General features: G+C 42.1%; 1 protein-coding gene across 5 annotated transcripts in view; it reads right to left on the bottom strand.

The window, feature by feature from the left end:
• Positions 1 to 20,634, bottom strand: part of TNRC6C (trinucleotide repeat containing adaptor 6C) — a 104,766-nt gene that overhangs the window by 49,273 nt on the left and 34,859 nt on the right. For all 5 annotated transcript variants that reach the window (XM_054278637.1, XM_054278636.1, XM_054278635.1 and 2 more), the window contains exon 4: positions 8,276 to 8,638. In XM_054278637.1, the coding sequence (XP_054134612.1) occupies positions 8,276 to 8,638 (363 nt within the window). The remainder of the gene's footprint in view (positions 1 to 8,275; positions 8,639 to 20,634) is intronic.

The following is a 20,634-nucleotide window of genomic DNA, read 5'->3' on the forward strand; positions in this document are numbered from 1 at the left end:
TGCTAATGGAATTGCAGAATATGAGCCCAAAGAGGTGAAGTTCAGCAAATCATTTCCATAAAAGCACTTTTCACATGTGCTTTGTTTGTCAAGGCTCAGCCTGTTTGCAATGCCTCCAGGAGATCAAGTAAAATCTTATTTCAGACTTTTGAAATTAAACTTTATTAATATATTTCAGAACTGCTTTGGCATGTGCAAGCCTTACCTACAGCCCTCACAAATCACAATGAGCTGAAGTGCTCAAGCTGAATTCTTCAAGCATGACTTTACCTTTAGAAAGGTCTCATCACTTTGCTGGATCTGATGAAACAATTGTATGTCAAAGCTTATCAGTGTTTTCCAACCATATTGACTGAAGGCATGATAATCTTTCTCTAAAACTTCTCTCCAAATTTGATTTTACAACCAAATAAAATTCTGAGGGAATTCTGAAGTAACTGCAGTCAAAGGATTGGAGTTTGGAATGAGTATTGTCAGACATGATTTTAACAGTAACCAGCATATTTTAATCTTGCTTCCTAAAAAAATATTAAAATGACAGTTAATACAAAGGGATTATAAGAGTTAACCTGTCACAGAAGAGCACTCAGCAATTTCCAGCTGCCCACTTCAAGGTGCACACCACACCATGCCATGAGCATGAATCTCTCAACTGCAGCTAAAGAAACCTTCAAACACAAAGTAAACCTTCCAGCTCCAGAGAAAAGAAGAACAAAGTTCAGCACAAAATCTGGCATCAACCCACACGTGGAAAATAAATCTCTGTTTCTAACTGCTGTCAAATTCTCACTTCACAACAAACAACAGATAGAACAAATTAAGAGTGTAACTCGAGTTCCCACAACACTGGTGTGTTTACTCATTCTGATTTGTTGCAGGAGTTATTTGCTCTCATTTCTTTCTGGACTTTGGAAACAGATAATGTGGATCTGCACTGCAAAATAATCTACTTGCCAATAAAAAGATGGGCACAAGTTCCACCCTGACTCCTGCAGGTTGCTTTTGAGTTGACAGATGGTGATTTCACATTGCTGAATTTCAGGAAAGTCAAAGATATCTTGGAGAACTGATTACTTCTTTTGATCTCTGTTCTAATTATCATCAAACACACTGGTTGCCTGGAAACTGCCATATAAAATTCATCATTTGTAAAGAAACTAAGAAATTTCTATTACTTGTTATTTTTAATCTCCCATGGTAGCTTCCAGAAATGATCCTAATTCTTTTAGATCACGTGGCAAAGGATCATTCCAATAATACAATTAAGAGGAAAATGCCTCACACCTTAATGAGGGAAGTTATTTACTCACCTGTTTGGTGGAGTTAGATGACAAAGTGGGGAGGGAAGAGATAAAGAGTCACAACTTTAAAAATAACAAACTGGACTAGATAATAGAATACTGCTCATAAATTAGAGATACAGCTTTCCTTCAGTGTAATCCTGGAAAGGATTACAGAGGGGGCAGGTCAAGAACAAGCTCTGTGGCTCAACACAGACATTCCAGACAAATAACTATTCTACTCCAATGTACTTCAGAAAACAGTTCCATAATTGTTAACAATGAATAAAAGACTGTTTTCAAGGGGTAAGATTTCTAAAATATTCTATGCAATTTGAAATGTTTTCATTTCATAACAGTTTGTCTGGTTAATGTTTTAGAGATTACCTTTAAGAGAGAAACAAAAAATCCCTACTCTCTTCCACTTCACTGATACTTCCAGGTGATAAACCTGACAAAGAATATATTAGTGGCCATTAATTCCCACTTGCCTTACATTGGCAGAACATCCTTTTTAATTCATGACATTGCAGTTAAATTCTGATAAGTGTTTTGGATAGGCGGAGGCAGTAGATAACAGGGGCTGCTGATAAGAGAATAAAGAGATAAAATAGTGTGATTGTTAGAGTGGAGAGACTGGCAGTGACTCTCTAACAGTATTCCTTGTACCCTGGTAGTTAAAAATAAGGCCTGAAAGGAGCATGGAGCCATAATTACAAATTAACTCTGAAGGGATATGAAGCTGTAAGAAGAAAAGCTATGACATGAACTTACATCAAAAATCTTCTGGATACAAGATGCTCATGTAGGACAATCCTGGCACTTTGATTACACCAGATCATCAATAAAAGGGGCTGCTGTGGTTCATGATGAGCCTAAAGAAGCCACCCCAGGTCTGAGGGGCTCTGGGCAGGACAGGGAGGGAGCTCTGAGCACTGCTTCTTTACCCCTGGGGATGGCCAATAATGCCCTGAGCACTGCTCCATCTCTGCCTTTACACCCTGGGTATGGCCAATAATGCCCTGAGCACTGCTCCATCTCTGCCTTTACACCCTGTCCAATAATGCCCTGAGCACTGCTCCATCTCTGCCTTTACACCCTGGGTATGGCCAATAATGCCCTGAGCACTGCTCCATCTCTGCCTTTACACTCAGTCCAATAATGCCCTGAGCACTGCTCCATCTCTGCCTTTACACCCTGTCCAATAATGCCCTGAGCACTGCTCCATCTCTGCCTTTACACTCAGTCCAATAATGCCCTGAGCACTGCTCCATCTCTGCCTTTACACCCTGTCCAATAATGCCCTGAGCACTGCTCCATCTCTGCCTTTACACTCAGTCCAATAATGCCCTGAGCACTGCTCCATCTCTGCCTTTACACCCTGGGGATGGCCAATAATGCCCTGAGCACTGCTCCATCTCTGCCTTTACACCCTGGGGATGGCCAATAATGCCCTGAGCACTGCTCCATCTCTGCCTTTACACCCTGGGTATGGCCAATAATGCCCTGAGCACTGCTCCATCTCTGCCTTTACACTCAGTCCAATAATGCCCTGAGCACTGCTCCATCTCTGCCTTTACACTCAGTCCAATAATGCCCTGAGCACTGCTCCATCTCTGCCTTTACACCCTGTCCAATAATGCCCTGAGCACTGCTCCATCTCTGCCTTTACACCCTGGGGATGGCCAATAATGCCCTGAGCACTGCTCCATCTCTGCCTTTACACCCTGGGGATGGCCAATAATGCCCTGAGCACTGCTCCATCTCTGCCTTTACACCCTGGGTATGGCCAATAATGCCCTGAGCACTGCTCCATCTCTGCCTTTACACTCAGTCCAATAATGCCCTGAGCACTGCTCCATCTCTGCCTTTACACTCAGTCCAATAATGCCCTGAGCACTGCTCCATCTCTGCCTTTACACCCTGTCCAATAATGCCCTGAGCACTGCTCCATCTCTGCCTTTACACCCTGGGTATGGCCAATAATGCCCTGAGCACTGCTCCATCTCTGCCTTTACACCCTGTCCAATAATGCCCTGAGCACTGCTCCATCTCTGCCTTTACACCCTGGGTATGGCCAATAATGCCCTGAGCACTGCTCCATCTCTGCCTTTACACCCTAAGGATGTCCAATAATGCCCTGAGCACTGCTCCATCTCTGCCTTTACTCCTGGAGATGTCCAATAATGCCCCTGCAGGGATCCCTCTCCCACACTTCAGGTTCTGTTCAGGCAGACAAAATTCCTCTTCACACATGGCTCAGGTACCTACACTGACTCTTCTGGACAAGTTGATTTTTTTTCCCTTCCCATCATTTCTCCAGAGAACTTCTACCTGCAAAGACTCTTTAGTAAATGAAATACCTAGGGAGCCAGAGACAGACATTTCAAGGAAAACAGTTCCTACTGATGCTAAGAGGAGGATGGCAAAAAACTTCCTTTCAATAAAGTATTTCTTGGTGAGAATTCTCCTGTTTAAAATTCCTCATTTTCATACTCACAAAAGCACACCAGTTGAAGATTTCTGGGAAAATCCTCATGTTTACAGGATAGAGAATTCCCTATTTTTTCCAAAATCTAACAGTCACTCAAATCTCAACAGCTGTGATAAAAAGGCTTTGGCCTTCCCTGGATACTTTTCCTACTTCTTTCCTCTTTATGCTTGACAAGATGAAAACAAAAGCCTGTATGAGAGACTGAGTAAGACTGTGGATATGTGCAATTCATGGCTACAAAGGTCTCTCAGGAGAGACATACTCCTCCTTGTCCTCCCAGGACAGCCAGGCACAGAGCTGCTGTCATTATAAACTGAGCTGGACATTTCTTTTTTCCTCCTGTGCCTTCAGTCAGTAAATGAGCTGATGCTCCACCTGCTGGAAAGAACTATGTGAGCTCCAGAATCCAGCAAGTTCTTTCCGAGTGCAAAAGGGCAGCACTGAAATCTGCAAACATTTCATTCTCCAAAAGAAATCTCCACCTTGTGTCAGTTTAAGATCTTGTTCCAAAGGGTGCAGATCTTGTGGTGCCTTTGAAATTTTTGACTTTACAGAGTAAAGAGTAACAGGGCAATTGTGACTCTATGGACAAACTGCTATGAGTAATTAAAATTGCAGCTTTAGATTTGAAGTGAGGAAGAAATTATTTACTCAGAGAGTAGTAAGGTCAGAGGAGGCCATGGAAATGCCTCTGCTCTGGAGCCAGGCTGGGAGAGCTGTGAATGTTCACCTGCAGAAGACTCCAGGGAGAGCTCAGAGCCCCTTCCAGAGCCTGAAGGGCTCCAGGAGAGCTGGAGAGGGACTGGGGACAAGGGATGGAGGGACAGGACACAGGGGATGGCTGTAAGCTGAAGAAGGGTATGTTTAGGTGAAATATTAGGAAGAAATTCTCCACTCTAAAGGTGGTGCGACACTGGTGCCAGGTTGGACAGGGCTTGGAAAGCAAGCTGGTCTGGTGGGAGATGTCCCAGTTTTTGAGATGAGCTTTAAGGTTCCTTCAGCCCAAACCATTCCATGATTATGATGCCAAGTAGCACTTTTACAAAGAGTTTGATCTTGGTTAACATGTTTGGGGCAATAAGATAAAATGAAGCTGAAAAGCTGCTGCACTGTTTCTTTTCCTCTCATTTCTACTAACCTTGACTGTCCTCTGAATTTTTCCAATGGTAACATAATAGAAGCAAGAAAAATAAAACCTCCTGAACGAATTCAACAGTGTAAAACATCTGCTGAGGGTTGCCAATACTACACATACAGCAAGTTAAAATAGGAATTGGGAAAAAAATAAAGCCTCAAGGTAGAAATGCATCTGGCAAGATCAAAGTCAGACAGCTCGTACTACACTCTTACAAGGAAAGTTCTTTTATGAGTTATGTTATGATTTACAGTGGCCTTTGTTTCATTAAACTCAAACACAGATGCTTCAGATCCATCTACAAGGATGCCTGGAAGAAACCTCCTGACCCTCAGGCAGCCTGAGCCACTGCAGTTGGCTGCTCTGAGTGTGCCACATAAATAAAGATGAGAGGGGCAGCTCCAATCTCAGCTCCCCAGGAGCTGAGGGAATGGCTGGGGCTGTGCCAGGGGAGGTTGGGATGGATTTAGGGAAAGGTTTTTCCCCCAGAGGGTGCTGGGCACTGCCCAGGCTCCCCAGGAATGGGCACAGCCCCCAGGCTGCCAGGGATGCCCAGGGTGGGGTAGTTGGGGGGTCTGGGCAGGGCCAGGGGCTGCACTGGGCTCCTTCCAGCTCAGAATATGTTATGATTTCTATGGTTCCAGAGCTCTGATAATAAAATAATAAACATATCTCTGCCACAGAACATTAGTCTGACAGTTAACAAACATTTCCCAATCCAGAAGAAGCCAAGAATGTCAGAACCATCCCTGATGAATTGGGATTTGCAAGGAAGATTGCTGTCAGAAAAGTTAGAGAACTGTTGGGAAATGATTACTTTCCATCTCACTAAAGCCAAATACTTGAGAATACAGAAGTAGAATCTCTACCCTTCCTAAAAAAGAAACACTTTAATAAATAATAAATTGTTTCATTTTGTCTGTTCAGTTTTAGGTTTCTGGGGAGTAGCTGAGTGATATTTTCAAATGTATTTCAATAACCATAGAAGCTGTAATTTCAGAGAGAGATTATTCTCTTATCTAACTAAAACATCTAAGGACAACACCAAAGAATTTTCTCTGTTGTGCGTCTGCTCAGCAGCAAAAATAGTGAAAGATTCACTAATGCCCAAAGGGAAAAACTGCAGACAGTTCAGATCCAGATTTTGTGATGTTTGACAGTGCTAATGAGTGATAATGAGCAACACTTGAGATCACACAGACATGACTAATATTCAAGATATCAAACCCCTCCTTTATGATTTAGTCCAGATCACTTTGTTAAGCCATGGATAACTGTATGACAGAACAATCCCTGCTTTGCCTGACATCCACACAAAGCAGAGATGGAAAAGGGGATGTGCAGCACTGAGCCCATCCCCACTGCAAAGCTCATACCATTGAAGAGAGCTCTTATTTCCCATCAGCAGCTTCAGGAAAATGAAGAGATTTATTCCTCAGCATCCAATTTCCAGCAGCCAAAGAAAGGCCTGTGGGTCTGTCTGAGAGCCACCTCCAGTGCTGTGTCCAGCTCTGGGGCTCCCAGCATCAGGAGGATGGAGAGCAGGAGAGAAAAGTCCAGGGGAGGCCATGGAGATGCTCCAAGGGCTGCAGCCCCTCTGCTCTGGCCAGGCTGGGAGAGCTGGGGGTGCTCACTGGAGAGGAGAAGGCTCCAGGGAGATCTCCAGGGAATGACTAAAAGAGCTCCAGGAGAGCTGGAGAGGGACTGGGGACAAAGGACAGAGGGACAGGACAAAGGGAATGGCTTCTCACCAGCACAGGACAGCATTAAATGGGATATTGAGATTAAATGCTTCCCTGTGAGGGTGGGAAAGCCCTGACACAGGTGCCCAGAGAAGCCCTTGGATCCCTGGAAGTGTCCAAGGCCAGGCTGGACAGGGTTTGGAGCAACCTGGGACAGTGGAAGGTGTCCTGCCCATGGCAGGGGGCTGGAAATAGCTGTTCCCTAAAGTCCCTTCCAACCCAAACCATTCTGTGACCTGCAAAGGACAGAATGAAGTGGTAAAAAGGCCTAAGACACTCAACTACTTTTCCCAAACTATTCTTTTCCTAAGGTGAAAATAATAATTGAGAGCATAACCAAAGGTATAAAAATGTCACGACAGAACATAAGTTTCTATTCCTTATTCACAAACTTGCAAAACACTGATCAAGAAACATTAAAATTATCAGAATGATAGATAGAACCTGTAAACACCCAAATTACCAATGCTTCTGTAAGAATCACCACTAAATATTTACACTTCTTGAAGATCCATTACAGCTACCAAAGAAACACAAGGGGGGAAAAACCAAACTGGAGGAAGACCCCACAGCTTTGAGCACATGAACAAACAAAAAAATATTTTACAAGTGGATGCCAGAAATGGCACATTGTGTCAGAATATGGGTATATGGCCAAGAATTACAAGTAATCCTCAAATAAGAAGATATTATGAGAAAGAACATGAGCTGGAATTTAAAAATGCTATTCTAAAACAGAATTTTAAAATTGGAATTTTCAAATGGCATTTAAAAAGGGAATTTTCAAATGGCATTTCAAGACCAGAATTTTAAAATGGTATTTTAAAACTAAATTTTCGAATGGCATTTCAAGACCAGAATTTTCCGATGGAATTTCAAGACCAGAATTTTCCAATGACAATTTAAAACGAAATTTCAAAATGGCATTTTGAACCAGAATTTTAAAATGCCATTTTAAAAGGAAATTTTCACATGGATTTCTAAAGCAAAAATTTTAAGTGGCATTTTAAAAGGAAAATTTCAAATGGATTTTTAAAGCAAAAATTTCAAATGGCATTTTAAAGCAAAATTTTCCAATTGCATTTTAAAACCAGAATTTCAAAATGGCATTTTTAAATTGGAATTTCAAAATGGCACTATAAAATGAAATTTTCAAATGGAATTTTAAACCCAGAATTTTCAACTGGCATTTAAAACCAGAATTTTAAGTTGGCATTTTAAAAGGAAATTTTCACATGGATTTCTAAAGCAAAATTTTAAAATGGCATTTTAAAGCAAAATTTTCCAATGGCATTTTAAAACCAGAATTTCAAAATGGCATTTTAAAATCGGAATTTCAAAATGGCGTTATAAAATGAAATTTTCAAATGGAATTTTAAACTTAGATTTTTCAATTCGCATTTAAAACCAGAATTTGAAATTGGCATTTTAAAACTGGAATTTTCAAATGGCATTTTAAACAAAATTTTCAATTGGCATTTTAAACAAAATTTGAAAATGGCATTTTAAACAAAATTTGAACATGGCATTTTAAACAAAATCTTCAAATGGCATTTAAACCAATCTCAGCAGCGGAGGAAGCAGCTCCCTGCTGCAGCAGCTGCTCCCCCGGTCCCGCCCTTACCTGGCTGCGCCTTGCCGGGATGCTGCTGCTGCTGTGCCGCTGCTCCCTGCTGAGGAGGAGGAGGAGGAGGAGGAGGAGGAGGAGGAGGGCTGGCTCCCGCTGCTGCTGCCGTGCCCGGCGCCGGGCCGGGGGCACCGAGAGCCCCGGTGGGCAGTGGCTGCCCCCGCTTTAGGAGCTGCTTCTGTTCCTGCTGGCGGAAGCGGGGAGGCACCTCTCGGGGCAGGTAGCGGGACGCCGCAGGCTGCTGCCCGTTGGCAGACGCGCGCTTGCCATTGCTGCTGTTGGTGAGAGTGCTGGTGGAAGTACTGGTACCGGTACCGGCAGGTTGGGGCTGGCTTAAACTGGTCTTAATAGGTTCTGGCACTAGGGGGAAAAAAAAGAATCATCATTGGTTTAGGATCTGAAAAGCTACCTGGTTGGTTTTTAACCGTAACAGGTAAATGGATAGTTTGCTGCCATTGAGAAGTTGGCAGTTTGTTACTTTTTGTGTAGGTTTGCTCTCTGTGATGGTACTTGAATCTTTTATGCCCTACTGAAACAAATCATCTGTATGGTTTAAAACACCAGGCTACTGCCCGTTGGCAGACATGCGCTTGCCATTGCTGCTGTTGGCGAGAGTGCTGGTGGAAGTACTGGTACTGGCAGGTTGGGGTAAACTGGCTTAAACTGGTCTTAATAGGTTCTGGCACTAGGGCAAAAGAAAAGAATCATCATTGGTTTAGGATCTGAAAAGCTATCTGTTTGGTTTTTAACTAACAGGTAAACTGATGGTTTGCAACCATTGAGAAGTTGGCAGTGTGTTACTTTTTGTGTAGGTTTGCTCTCTGTGATGGTACTGGAAGCTTTTATGCCCTACTGAAAGAAATCATCTGTATGGTTTAAAACAGCAGACTGCTGCCTGAATTTTGAAATTCACCATCCACCTGTTGGCAGATGTGCACTTGCCATTGCTGCTGGTGGAAGTACTGGTACCGGTACCAACAGGTTGGGGCTGGCTTAAACTGGTCTTAATAGGTTCTGGCACTAGGGGGGGGAAAAAAGAGTCGTCATTGGTTTAGGAAATGAAAAGCTATCTGGTTGGTTTTTAACCGTAACAGGTAAATGGATAGTTTGCTGCCATTGAGAAGTTGGCAGTGTGTTACTTTTTGTGTAGGTTTGCTCTCTGTGATGGTACTTGAAGCTTTTATGCCCTACTGAAACAAATCATCTGTATGGCTTAAAACACCAGGCTGCTGCCCATTGGCAGACGTGCGCTTGCCATTGCTGCTGGTGGAAGTACTGGTACCGGTACCAACAGGTTGGGGCTGGCTTAAACTGGTCTTAATAGGTGCTGGCACTAGGGCAAAAGAAAAGAATCATCATTGATTTAGGATCTGAAAAGATATCCGGTTGGTTTTTAAGTTTTTAATTGCTAAACTGATGGTTTGCTGCCATTGAGAAGTTGGCAGTGTGTTACTTTTTGCATAGGTTTGCTCTCTGTGATGGTACTGGAAGCTTTTATGCCCTACTGAAACAAATCATCTGTATGGTTTAAAACACCAGGCTACTGCCCGTTGGCAGACGTGCGCTTGCCATTGCTGCTGTTGGCGAGAGTGCTGGTGGAAGTACTGGTACCGGTACCAGCAGGTTGGGGCTGGCTTAAACTGGTCTTAATAGGTTCTGGCACTAGGGCAAAAGAAAAGAATCATCATTGGTTTAGGATCTGAAAAGCTATCTGGTTGGTTTTTAACTAACAGGTAAACTGATGGTTTGCAACCATTGAGAAGTTGGCAGTGTGTTACTTTTTGTGTAGGTTTGCTTTCTGTGATGGTACTGGAAGCTTTTATGCCCTACTGAAAGAAATCATCTGTATGGTTTAAAACAGGAGGGAAGAGAAAAGAAAGCTTTGACAATTCAATATTGAACAGAACACTCATTTCTGCTGCACCCACCTTGAGCCCCCACTGCCTTTTTTAGTCCGGGGGTGACCTTGCCAATATTAACATCAAATGCCAGTGCCTACATCCATGAAAACAAACATTTTCAAGCTGCTAATAAGCTCCCAAACAAACAAGCTAAAAGATCTGATCCACCAGCTTATTCAGCACTCACACAAACTTTGGGTTTCTTGTAGTCTTTATCCAAACCTTTGCATGAAACACACTTAGGACATCCCAGCCACCAACATCTGCACTCCAGGCATTCATGTGATGCCTCCCACACTAACCCAGCCTGCAGTGAGCCAGCCAAGCCACCCTGGAATGTGCCTGCACACCTGGCACCAGTGACCAGCAGGGCCAGGTACCTCTGGGACAGGCAGGAGGGAGTGGGCATGGTGCTGGGGGATGGCAGCCCTGGCTCAGCTCAACTGGCAGCAGCTCTTTGGTCACCCAGAGAAACTCTCTTCATCACAAGTTACATCCAACAAGTGCAAAATTGCAGCTCATTCAGTCACAGAATATGCTGAGTGGGAAGGGACACACATGGGACATCCCCCAAATGCTGGCCCTGCACAGGACCCTCCCCAGAAGTGCCCAAGGACTCTGTTCAAATGTAGCTAGAACTCTGTCACAGCCACTACAAACCCACAGTCAGCCTCTCTCCAGGCTCTGACACACTGAGAAAACAGAACAACTTCTACAGCTGCAGCAGCGATCAGCACCAAGGGAATGCCCAGGGTGGCTTCAAAACAAGTAGGGACTTGACCAAGTCAAATATGCCAAGAAGTCTGACAGAGCCATCAGCACTTCACTTCTCCAAGCTATTTGTTTTGGAAGCCTAAATACTTTCACCTGTGATTCTGTCTGAACAAAAAAGGAACTCTAAGAATATTAAAAAATTTGAAGTACTACTAATACCTGCAGAGCAGAGAACAAACCTTCCTTAGCTTTGTCACTTAAACAGTTTATCCTTACTTTGAAATTTAAAAAGTAGCTAGAAAGTATTGTAGTATGTCGAGTAATTATTTTAAATGCCAAATCTGCATATTCATCACACATATGAAAACTATTCTGTTTCCACAATACAAATAGATCATTGATGTGAAAGAAAATAAGTCTGACTTCATTGCAATGGGTTTATTTTAGCTCCTATTGCTTCTGCTACTACTGGTACTGCAATGTAAGCATTTATTTACCTCTACTACCACCACCATCACAGAGATGCAAACATTTACAACCAGTGAGATCTGAAGGACTCAGGATTTCTGCAAAGTCATTTACCACAAGGTTCACCCAGAGCACTGCAGACACAGGATGATCAACCAAAAATAACCCAGCATGGCAGCCAGGGAGCAGCTCCAGCACACACCCCCTGGTGCCAGCAGCTGAGAGGGAATGCCAGGGAACAGGAGGAAAAGGACAAGAGAATGGAAACAACTCACTGGCACCATGCCAGCAGAGCTGGGATTTGTCTGGCCCCAAGATTTTCATGAGGAATATTAATTAACTGGAAACGTATTTTAGAGAACAAGACAGGCAGCTTTTTAAAAAGCATTATATTCTCAATATTGTATATATAAATCACATCTGATACTTCCACAGAGGTGTGCATATAGATATATTTATTTTTTTAGAAATCACTAATCAGTATTCTATCACTGTCACAGAATAAACAACACTTTTCACTTTAATGTAAACTAACAAAGGTGTTTCATCACAAAGGTGAGGCCAGAAAAACCCATTTTCCCAGTGTTAGAGACAATGTTCCCTCTACACATCTGAATTACAGATGAGAGAAAAGAACAAAGAAAATCAAATTATCACAGTATTTTAGAATCAAAATATTTCTGCATATTCATGCTCCTGGTTTTTTTCTCTAATCAACACAGCAAAGTAATTTTTATTTTGTACATCAAAATCTCTTTAAAGAGTGCTTAAATGGAAGCTCTTGCAAGAATACTATGTCTACAAATCATGGTAGCTGGAAAAGAACTGCTTGATTACAAAATGACAGGGAATAAAGCAAGAAGAGTGCACAACATCACACGAATGGGCTTGAGCCCTAAATTCCAGCTTCATACCAGACTGGAATTTAGACTTCTAACACAGCAACAATACTTAGAGAATATATATTACAAAGACAATATGACTGTGTTCTAAAAGCCATCCTCAGCAATGTTTAACCAGCAATTTTCACTTGATATGCACTGTGAGAAATACCAAATGTTCCAAGTGTCTGCCCTGGCTGTCCTAATTCTGAATTTTGCCGTGTGATATTGGCAATAACTGCATCTTTATGAAGCCTTGAGCCATCCCACACCCTGAGATGGTGGGTGTCCCTTGCAGCACCCACAAAGGGCACCAGGGCAGAGCCCTGGCAGCCCCAGGAGCAGCCTGCCCACCCTCCCACCTGCAAGGAACCCACTGTCACTGCTAATGGCACGTGGGCAGCTGCTGCAAAGGCAGGAATTAAAACACAGATTTTAGCCATTTTATAGCTGAATGCAAAAAATGTTGTTTAAATCGTGTGGGGGAAAGGATTTAACAGGCAGTGATTTTCATAACCAGCATGTGATTAAAGAGCTAAAGCAAAAACATTTAAGTGGAAAGGCTCTTGCAAAAATACAATTAAAGGCATAAAATGAAAGCCTTGAGATTGCTTGCTCTTAAGATGTTTGTGATGGGTATCTGCTTACTCTCCATTCCGAGCTGTACACACACTAAACAATGAGCTTGCTTGTAATAATTATCAGTACTTAATGGTATCTAAACTTCTTAATCCAATTTTACCCAAACAAATCCAATAATTACTCCATATGCTTTTTGATGATTACAATCTCGGGAATCCCAACTGCATAAAAAAGTGTTACGAGCAATTGTAGGTGGATTTTATTAATATAATGAATAGGATCAGTCCAACAGATTTCAATTACAACAATAGCTTTTAAGTACATTTCTATGACATAAGGAAAGAACATGCATAAATGAAAGAAACTGGTTAAGCCACATAATACTGATTTATGGCAGCTTTTTCCTTTCATTCACCTCATTAACATTTCTCTGTATTTCAGAATCCCCCACTCCAGCTCTATAAAACTTGCATTTCTAAAGCCTTCCAGGACCAGACATTCCAGAAGAGAAACAGTTAAACCCAGAAATGCATTCTTGGCTGCTACTGTGACAGGATTTATTTACAGCTTCTATTAAACACAGCAGCTCCATTACAAAGTGCTGGATGTGAGGAGAATTTTTGATTATACAATGCCAATGCCTCACTGCGTTAAACATATCATGCCAGTGTATTATTTTTTTCCTTCAGCAATTCGTTCAGGTCATTGTTTGATGGGTTTATGAATTCATTACAGGAAACAGATGGATCCCATAATTCAGAGCTATTCTCCCAGCCAATCATTTGGGCAATTTTTTTTCCTCGTCTTGCTCCCCCCTCCAAATCAACCTTAATGAAGCCACTTCCTCCACGGCCAGTTCCCTGCACTCACACACACACTGCAGCACATCACTGCTGCTTTCACCTCCCTCCAAACACTAAAGGCTTTCCAAATAAAGCTGAGCAGGAGCACAAACCCACAGACACCCCCTCCGAGGTCACACAGAGCACCAGGAACTCACCCAAGTCTGGTGAAGGCAGCCACCAAACACAGCATTAGAGTGGGCAAAACCACAAGTCCTCATTAGTGAGAAACCCATTTTTATTTGCTCACAGAAGTCTGTTGCTGGAAAAATATTCTTGCCTTTCCCCCCCCTCTCCAATATACTTTCAAAGGCTGAATTTTCATTTAGCAAATTACCTCCTTTGTCTCCTAAGTGCTGGGATTTGCTATCCACAGTGACATCTGCTGGTAACAGCAAAGGTGCTCACAACTATTGCATAAAACCCATTTCTAATGCTTTTACACAGAAAATGCCAAATTTTCTGCCTGGATCATCCCCTCCCCCAAAATCATGAACTTCTGGGGAGAAAAAACCTGCAGTCTAATGCCAAGATAACCCCCAAACTTCTAATAGCTTTAATACTGTAACCAGAAGCTGCTGTTAGACATCAAAGCCCACACTGAGTGATAAAAGTAAAAATACATGAGTTATTGTGGCTTTAGAACTTTGTCACCATTTATTTAAAGAAATGCCTTGACCTTGGGCCAATTCCTGATGATATCATTTACCTAATACCCAGAACAAATGAAGTCTTTTCCTGGTTTAACTTCATTTCCCCCCTCACAGCTGATCATGGTGCAGCTTCTCTGCTTCCTCTTCCAGAGGTTTCCTCTCCACTTTCTTCTCTTGTCCTTTACAACATTTCCTTCCTTCCTTAGTCTTTCACCACCCCAGTTCAAAAATCTCATCTGAAATCCAATTCTCCTGACAGACTTCTCACGTCTACCAACTTGGACTTTCTACACAGAACTTAATTTTTTTTTTTTTTTTTTTTTTTTGCCAGGCAATTAAAGTCAGAGTAAGAATTACCAGAAAGGTGCAAAGTTCATGGAAAACTTCTAAATGAGTTATTGGAATTTCTCAACAACAGAAGGTCTTATGTTCTTAACAGCTGGCTTTATGCAAAGGTATGAAATAGAGAAGCACTGAGGACTCCATTCCCCACCTCCACTTTGACTCTAAAGCAATGTATCCACAAATCCAGCTGACCCCAGACACTCCTTTGTTCCTCCCACCCCTCAGACTCTTTCATTCACCTCAGTTCAAACAAGTTCTGTCTGTTTGCTCACATTTCCCACCCATGTCCCACCAGCCAAAGCTCACTCTATATATCCTAACTATGTAATGGCTGCTGAAATGACATTCTTACTTGATATTGTCATAAGCAAAGTGGGGAAATGTGAGCAAAATGTGAAATTGGTTGAAATGTTCTCTGGGAGAATCAATGGCTTGCTGTCAAAACAGAAAATGTTTCAGAAGAGATTCCACAGGGACTTGATCCGAGCCTACGCTGTTCAATATTTCCTTAACAGCTGGATGATGGACTAGAGAATATCCTTATTAAATCTGCAAATGACACCAAGATGGGAGAAGGAAGATGGGGGTGGTCAGATCACTGTGTGACAGGATCAGAGCTCAGCAGTGAGGAACTGGAGAAGAGATGTGACAAAACTCCTACAATTCAATAAGGAGAATCACATCATGAGCAGGGGGAATTAATGCAGAACAGCAAACAACTCACCCCACAGCACTTCTGCACAAAAAGAAGCAATGTTTTAACAGATCATAAAACAAAAAGGAGGAAAAGATAATTTTAAAAATTGTAACAATTCCAATTTGGAATTTTCCAACTGGATTGTAAAGATTCCAATTGGTGGAATGGGATAAACAACCAGTAACCCATCTACTGGAGCCTGGCATCACAAAGCCTTCCCTGGCTGTACCCACAGCTCTTCCAGATGGAGCTGGACCACCTGAAAAGGGCACAAAGGAATTGGGAATCTGGAAAAGGAACTACCACAGCAGGCAGAGGTAAGGGAGCAGTCAGTGTACAAGACACTGGGGACACAAATTTTAAAAAATACAAAGAGAACTAAATAAATTGCTCCATCCCACAGTGAATAAAACAAGACTTGCTGGGTTGAAATGGCAGTCAGGGAGATTTGGATTTACATTTCCAACAATAAGGATGATTAAGGATTATCTGCAGACATGATACGGGTTCGGTGATCTTGTCTCAGGGCAAGAGGATGGAATAAATGACCTCTCAAGAACCTTTAGAGCACATTTTTTACCTCTCTGCATGTAAAACAGAGCTCCAAATCCATCTTACTCAGTTCTCCCACTTCCCTCAGCCATGACAAAGAAATCCTTTTTCCCTCAGGTTGATATTCCACAGCACTCTCACCAGCTTTTGCTGGTTTTTAAATAAGTTTCAGATGTGGCCTTTCTTCACCAGCCCTGCTTGCAGATCCTCTCAATTTTGTTCTTGATTAATGTAAATTTGAAATTATATCAGTCCTGAGTGACATTTTATCCCTCCACCACCACAGTGAATCCTCTGTGTAAGCCCAGCACAGCCCACCCTGAGGCAGAACTTCTGTGCAGCAAAGGGTCAGAGCCCAACTCTATTCACAAATTGAACTTTTTTCTTAAGAGCTGGAAAAGTTCCTAACAAAAACACAGATTCTTGAGTACTTCAGAGCTCAGACACAGGATTTTGTTTCCCTTTCTGGAACAGCATTGACATTTTTTCTTTCAGATCTGTCAGCAGAGATGGTGACAAATACATCTTTTGACAGAAAGATACAAAACCTGTTTTGGGTGACTCAACCTGTATTTTTAAGGTTTTTTTTCAATCCTATTCTACATTATTCAGGTTGGTGTCACATGCAGCAATCTTGTGAAGAATACTTATACTTTTAACAGTTTTAATATTTGCCTCACTGCTTTCCTCCACGTTAACACTGATTATAATTTTAATTTTAAATTCACAATTAATTAGCTGTGCCATTAAAAATGGTACAGCTAATTAGGTTGATAGGTTGTCATCAACAATAGATTGATAATCCAAAGTAAATATGATGCTCTCCCAGTGCAAGCCAAACTCTCTCATGTTTATTGAAAGCTCTGAGTGCACACACATGGGGTTTGCCATCAGCTAATTGATGAGCACAAATTGGACTGTACACACCAGGCAAAAACTCAGCAGCCCAAGCAAGGAACCAGGACTGTGGTTAAACAGTTAAATTCACAGAGCAGCATTCCTGCAGGACGTGAACTGAGAACAGATGGTAACTTTCAAGAATTAACAATTCATCTGTTTCCTTTCAAGCGAGAGTTCTCCAGTACCAGCATTAATCATGGGCATCTCTGCACACAGACCTGCCCAAATCCTACCCCCTGAAAAGCAACAGATAAATAAATAAATGAATTCACCTAACTAAAGCTGCTCTCTCTCCTGAAGCCCCTGACACCTCAGCACAGGACTATTTCCTTTAACACATCATCACACTTGGAATTCAGACTCCTGTAAACCCAACTCCCACCTCCAGAGAACTTGGCTATTCTAAAGGAAAATAATGAAGCTATTAGAAGTTTTTAATCACCCATATTAATAACATCAAGAAACAACTGCATTAACAACTGTCTGAAAAGGACAGGAGGGAGATAAGAGTCATTGCTGAGATGAATTAACTGGTGCAGGAAATTACTACTGTAAAATTTAAGTGAGAGGGCAGCTCAGAATTAAGTGAAGGATTCTCAGCAAGTGGTTAGAAATGCTGGCAGAATCTTTTCAGGTTTTATAACGCTTTCCTATAGACTGTTCAGAGCTCTTCACAGAGAATTCACATCTTGTATTCCTTCTCAGAGTATTTAGGAACATCTGAACTCCACCAACTAATTGCATAAAGACCCACTAGGGAAAAATATAAGTTCTATCCCACCAATAGGACATGAGAGCATCCCAAACACAATCCCAAACACAATCCCAACAATTCAGGAACACAGCAAAGGATGTCAGGAGCCAGCCATGGGCATGTGCTCCCCCTTCACTCCAAACCCTCCTCAGTGCTGCTCCAGGCAAGGTACCCCCAGCAGGAACTGCACAATAAAAGACTCAGAGAAGACAGGAAACAGCTAAAGTTAAATGACACAAAACCAACACCATCATCACTGCAAATGCCAGTGGGAAAATTCAAGCATATAATAACAGATTAAATAACTTCATACAGAGTCACACGAGAAGTCTGGGCAGACCCAGGAAGTGAATCCTTCAATTTTAAACTGACTGTGTGCATTTAATCTCATTAGACAATGTTTTACACAGTTTTCATATGCAAAAGAATTTTTTAAAAACAAATTTACAAATGGCACAGCCATCACACCTGACGTGTTCTTCCTCCTTTCCACAGAGCACCTCCAGGCACAGACTGAGGAGTAAATATTCTTTACAGCAGAAATCAAATTGTTAAACTATGCACACAAACAGTTAAATATGCAAATTCCCAGTAAATAATACATTCCTAAGAAACTGAAAATGAGGATTTGCTCAGTATCCACTGATTTACTGGATACAAGAGCCTGAAATTTCCTTCACTTTGAACAGTGATGGATCTGCACGTACAGCTCACTCTTCAGCTGAGGCTTGAAGAGTGAATCTGAGTGAAAATGCTTCCAGTTTCATACAGATGTGGTTGGGTATTGTAAAGATACCCCACACCTCACATCCCCATCGTTTCTGCTGGGGTTGCTCTACAGAGATCACTCAGCACTGGCACACAGTGCACAGAGTCTCAGACACAGATTCCCACTTGGAATGTGTGCTGTACCATGGTCTGTCCATGCTGGGTGGGTGCTCCTGGAGTTTCAGGGTGTCCCAGGGCACAGCCAGTGCTGCCATCCCACCCAGGACAACAGGGAATACCAAACACTCATGCTACAGCAGGTACAACACCTTTATTTCCACTTGGACATTGGAGCTGGAAAGAAGGTAGGGACTCTCTGGGTGTTTTCTGAAATGCCTGCAATCGCCAGTGTGTATTTCTGGATCAATATCCTAATGTGGATAGAGAGATCAGTGAGTGCAGGACACCTCTGGGCTGCTAGGTGTGCCTGTGTGATTTTGTGTACCCAAAATTCAGTGTCCAGGGAGCCCCAGGCCTGGAGAGGTTGGACACACCCAACAGCCCAGACACATCCCATCTCTACACACAGGCACTTTCTTCTCCTGGAAACCACAAATACAGCTCCTCCAGGTATTTCATTTCTGTTTTGGGGGATATTTAATTCCCTTCAGACATGCCCATGGCAGCAGGCTGGGACTGCTTGCAGATGACAGGGCTGCTGCTCACATGGGAAGTGTAATGTTGCCTGACACTGCCTGTGCTGCTGGAACCATGGCACTGGGCACACGTGTCACACTGACTAAAGGCTGTGCAAACACCAAGCCTCAGCCCTGCTGTCATGGGCATTTATGGTACCAAATGAATATTTTATGTGTGACACTAAAATAGCAACAATTCTGTGAGCAACCAGTAACGGCCTCCTGTAATTTTGGCATAACCCTTCCAGTTCATTTTCTATCTCAAAAGAAGACTTAATATATTTATACTACAGCTCTAAAGATAGTGTAGAGTTATCTGAGCTATCATTTTAAATCAGTCAGCAGGAAAAACTGAAGCAGAGCCAAGAGAGTGTCCAGCAGGGAGCAGCTTCCCCCACTCCTGGGCAGTGTGGATTTATTCCAAGTTTCAGGTAGCATCACCCTGAGAAGTTGTGCATGGAGCCAAGTCAGTGAAAGGTAAACCTAATATATTTTGGCCTTACCTGTTAAAATCTTGTGTCCTTATTAGGATAACTGAAGATGTGTTCATTTATATTTCATAAAATTATTTTGAAAATCGTTGCTTTGAGCAAATAGGTCTTTGACATACAGAACCCAAAGGGACATCATTATCACTTTAGGGGAGTCTAATAATAAAATTTCACAGACTTTCTAATATAAAAACCTGTTTGGGGCTCTACAACCTTCTTTGGAAGGTTGAAATTCCTAGCATTTGAAAGACATGAAAATGTCATTCTTGCCTTCAGAAAAGAGCAGCTGAGAAGAACTTGAAGCCCAAAATGAAGAGTGATCCCTTATTCAGCTGAACCAAATGAAATTAAAGTCATGCTCTAGAGATAAAACAAACAAATGAGTGTTGAAGTCTGCATACAGAGTTGCAGTGGGGGGAGGAAGAAAATACACTGAACTTAAAAATTATATTTCAGGTTTTTCAATACTTCCTTTTAAACCTAAACATGACATTTCACATGCAATCGTGTTTTTCTGAATGAACTTCTCAATGCTGGAAGGTTTTTGTTTGGAACTCTGAGCTCATCTACCTGACAGTCAAACCTGTAGAGTCAGAAAAAAACTCTTCATTTCTGATTCAACACCAAATCTGAAGCACACTCTTCATTAATTCACTTAAGCTGAACAGATTTTTTATGTTTCCAGCACCATTGTGCATTAATGCTACATAGGAAAAACAGGATTTCAATTATTCAGGAATGTGAAGAAAGCACTTCAAGAAGTTTACACAGCTTCTCCTACTCAGGTTCCTCAGGAAATTTTCCTGAAGAAAAGCAGACTAAAAGCTGATGGGAGCTCAGCAATCATTTCCCTGCAGGTAAGGTGGAACCAAAGAAAACCCCAAGTGAGTTCATTTGCTGAGCACACCCTGCAGGATGGATGGACAGTGTCACAGACATCTTTTGTGAAAAATCCTTTCTTTAGGATTTTTCCCCTTTCTGAGAAGCTGTGGCCTCAGCAACAAAATGCAAACAATGGTTATCTACTGCTGTGGAACATAACAGGTGAATCTGATTGGTCTCGGGTGGATGTTTGGATTTACTGACCACTCATGGCAGAGCTGTTCTTGCTTTCTGCCGGGACACAGAACTTTGTTATTCATTCCTTTTCTATTCTTAGCTTACCTAGCT

This window comes from Melozone crissalis, unplaced genomic scaffold (assembly GCF_028551555.1).
Source record: "Melozone crissalis strain CALT ecotype California unplaced genomic scaffold, PUWL_Pcris_2 ptg000026l_1, whole genome shotgun sequence".
NCBI classification, from domain to species: Eukaryota; Metazoa; Chordata; class Aves; order Passeriformes; family Passerellidae; genus Melozone; species Melozone crissalis.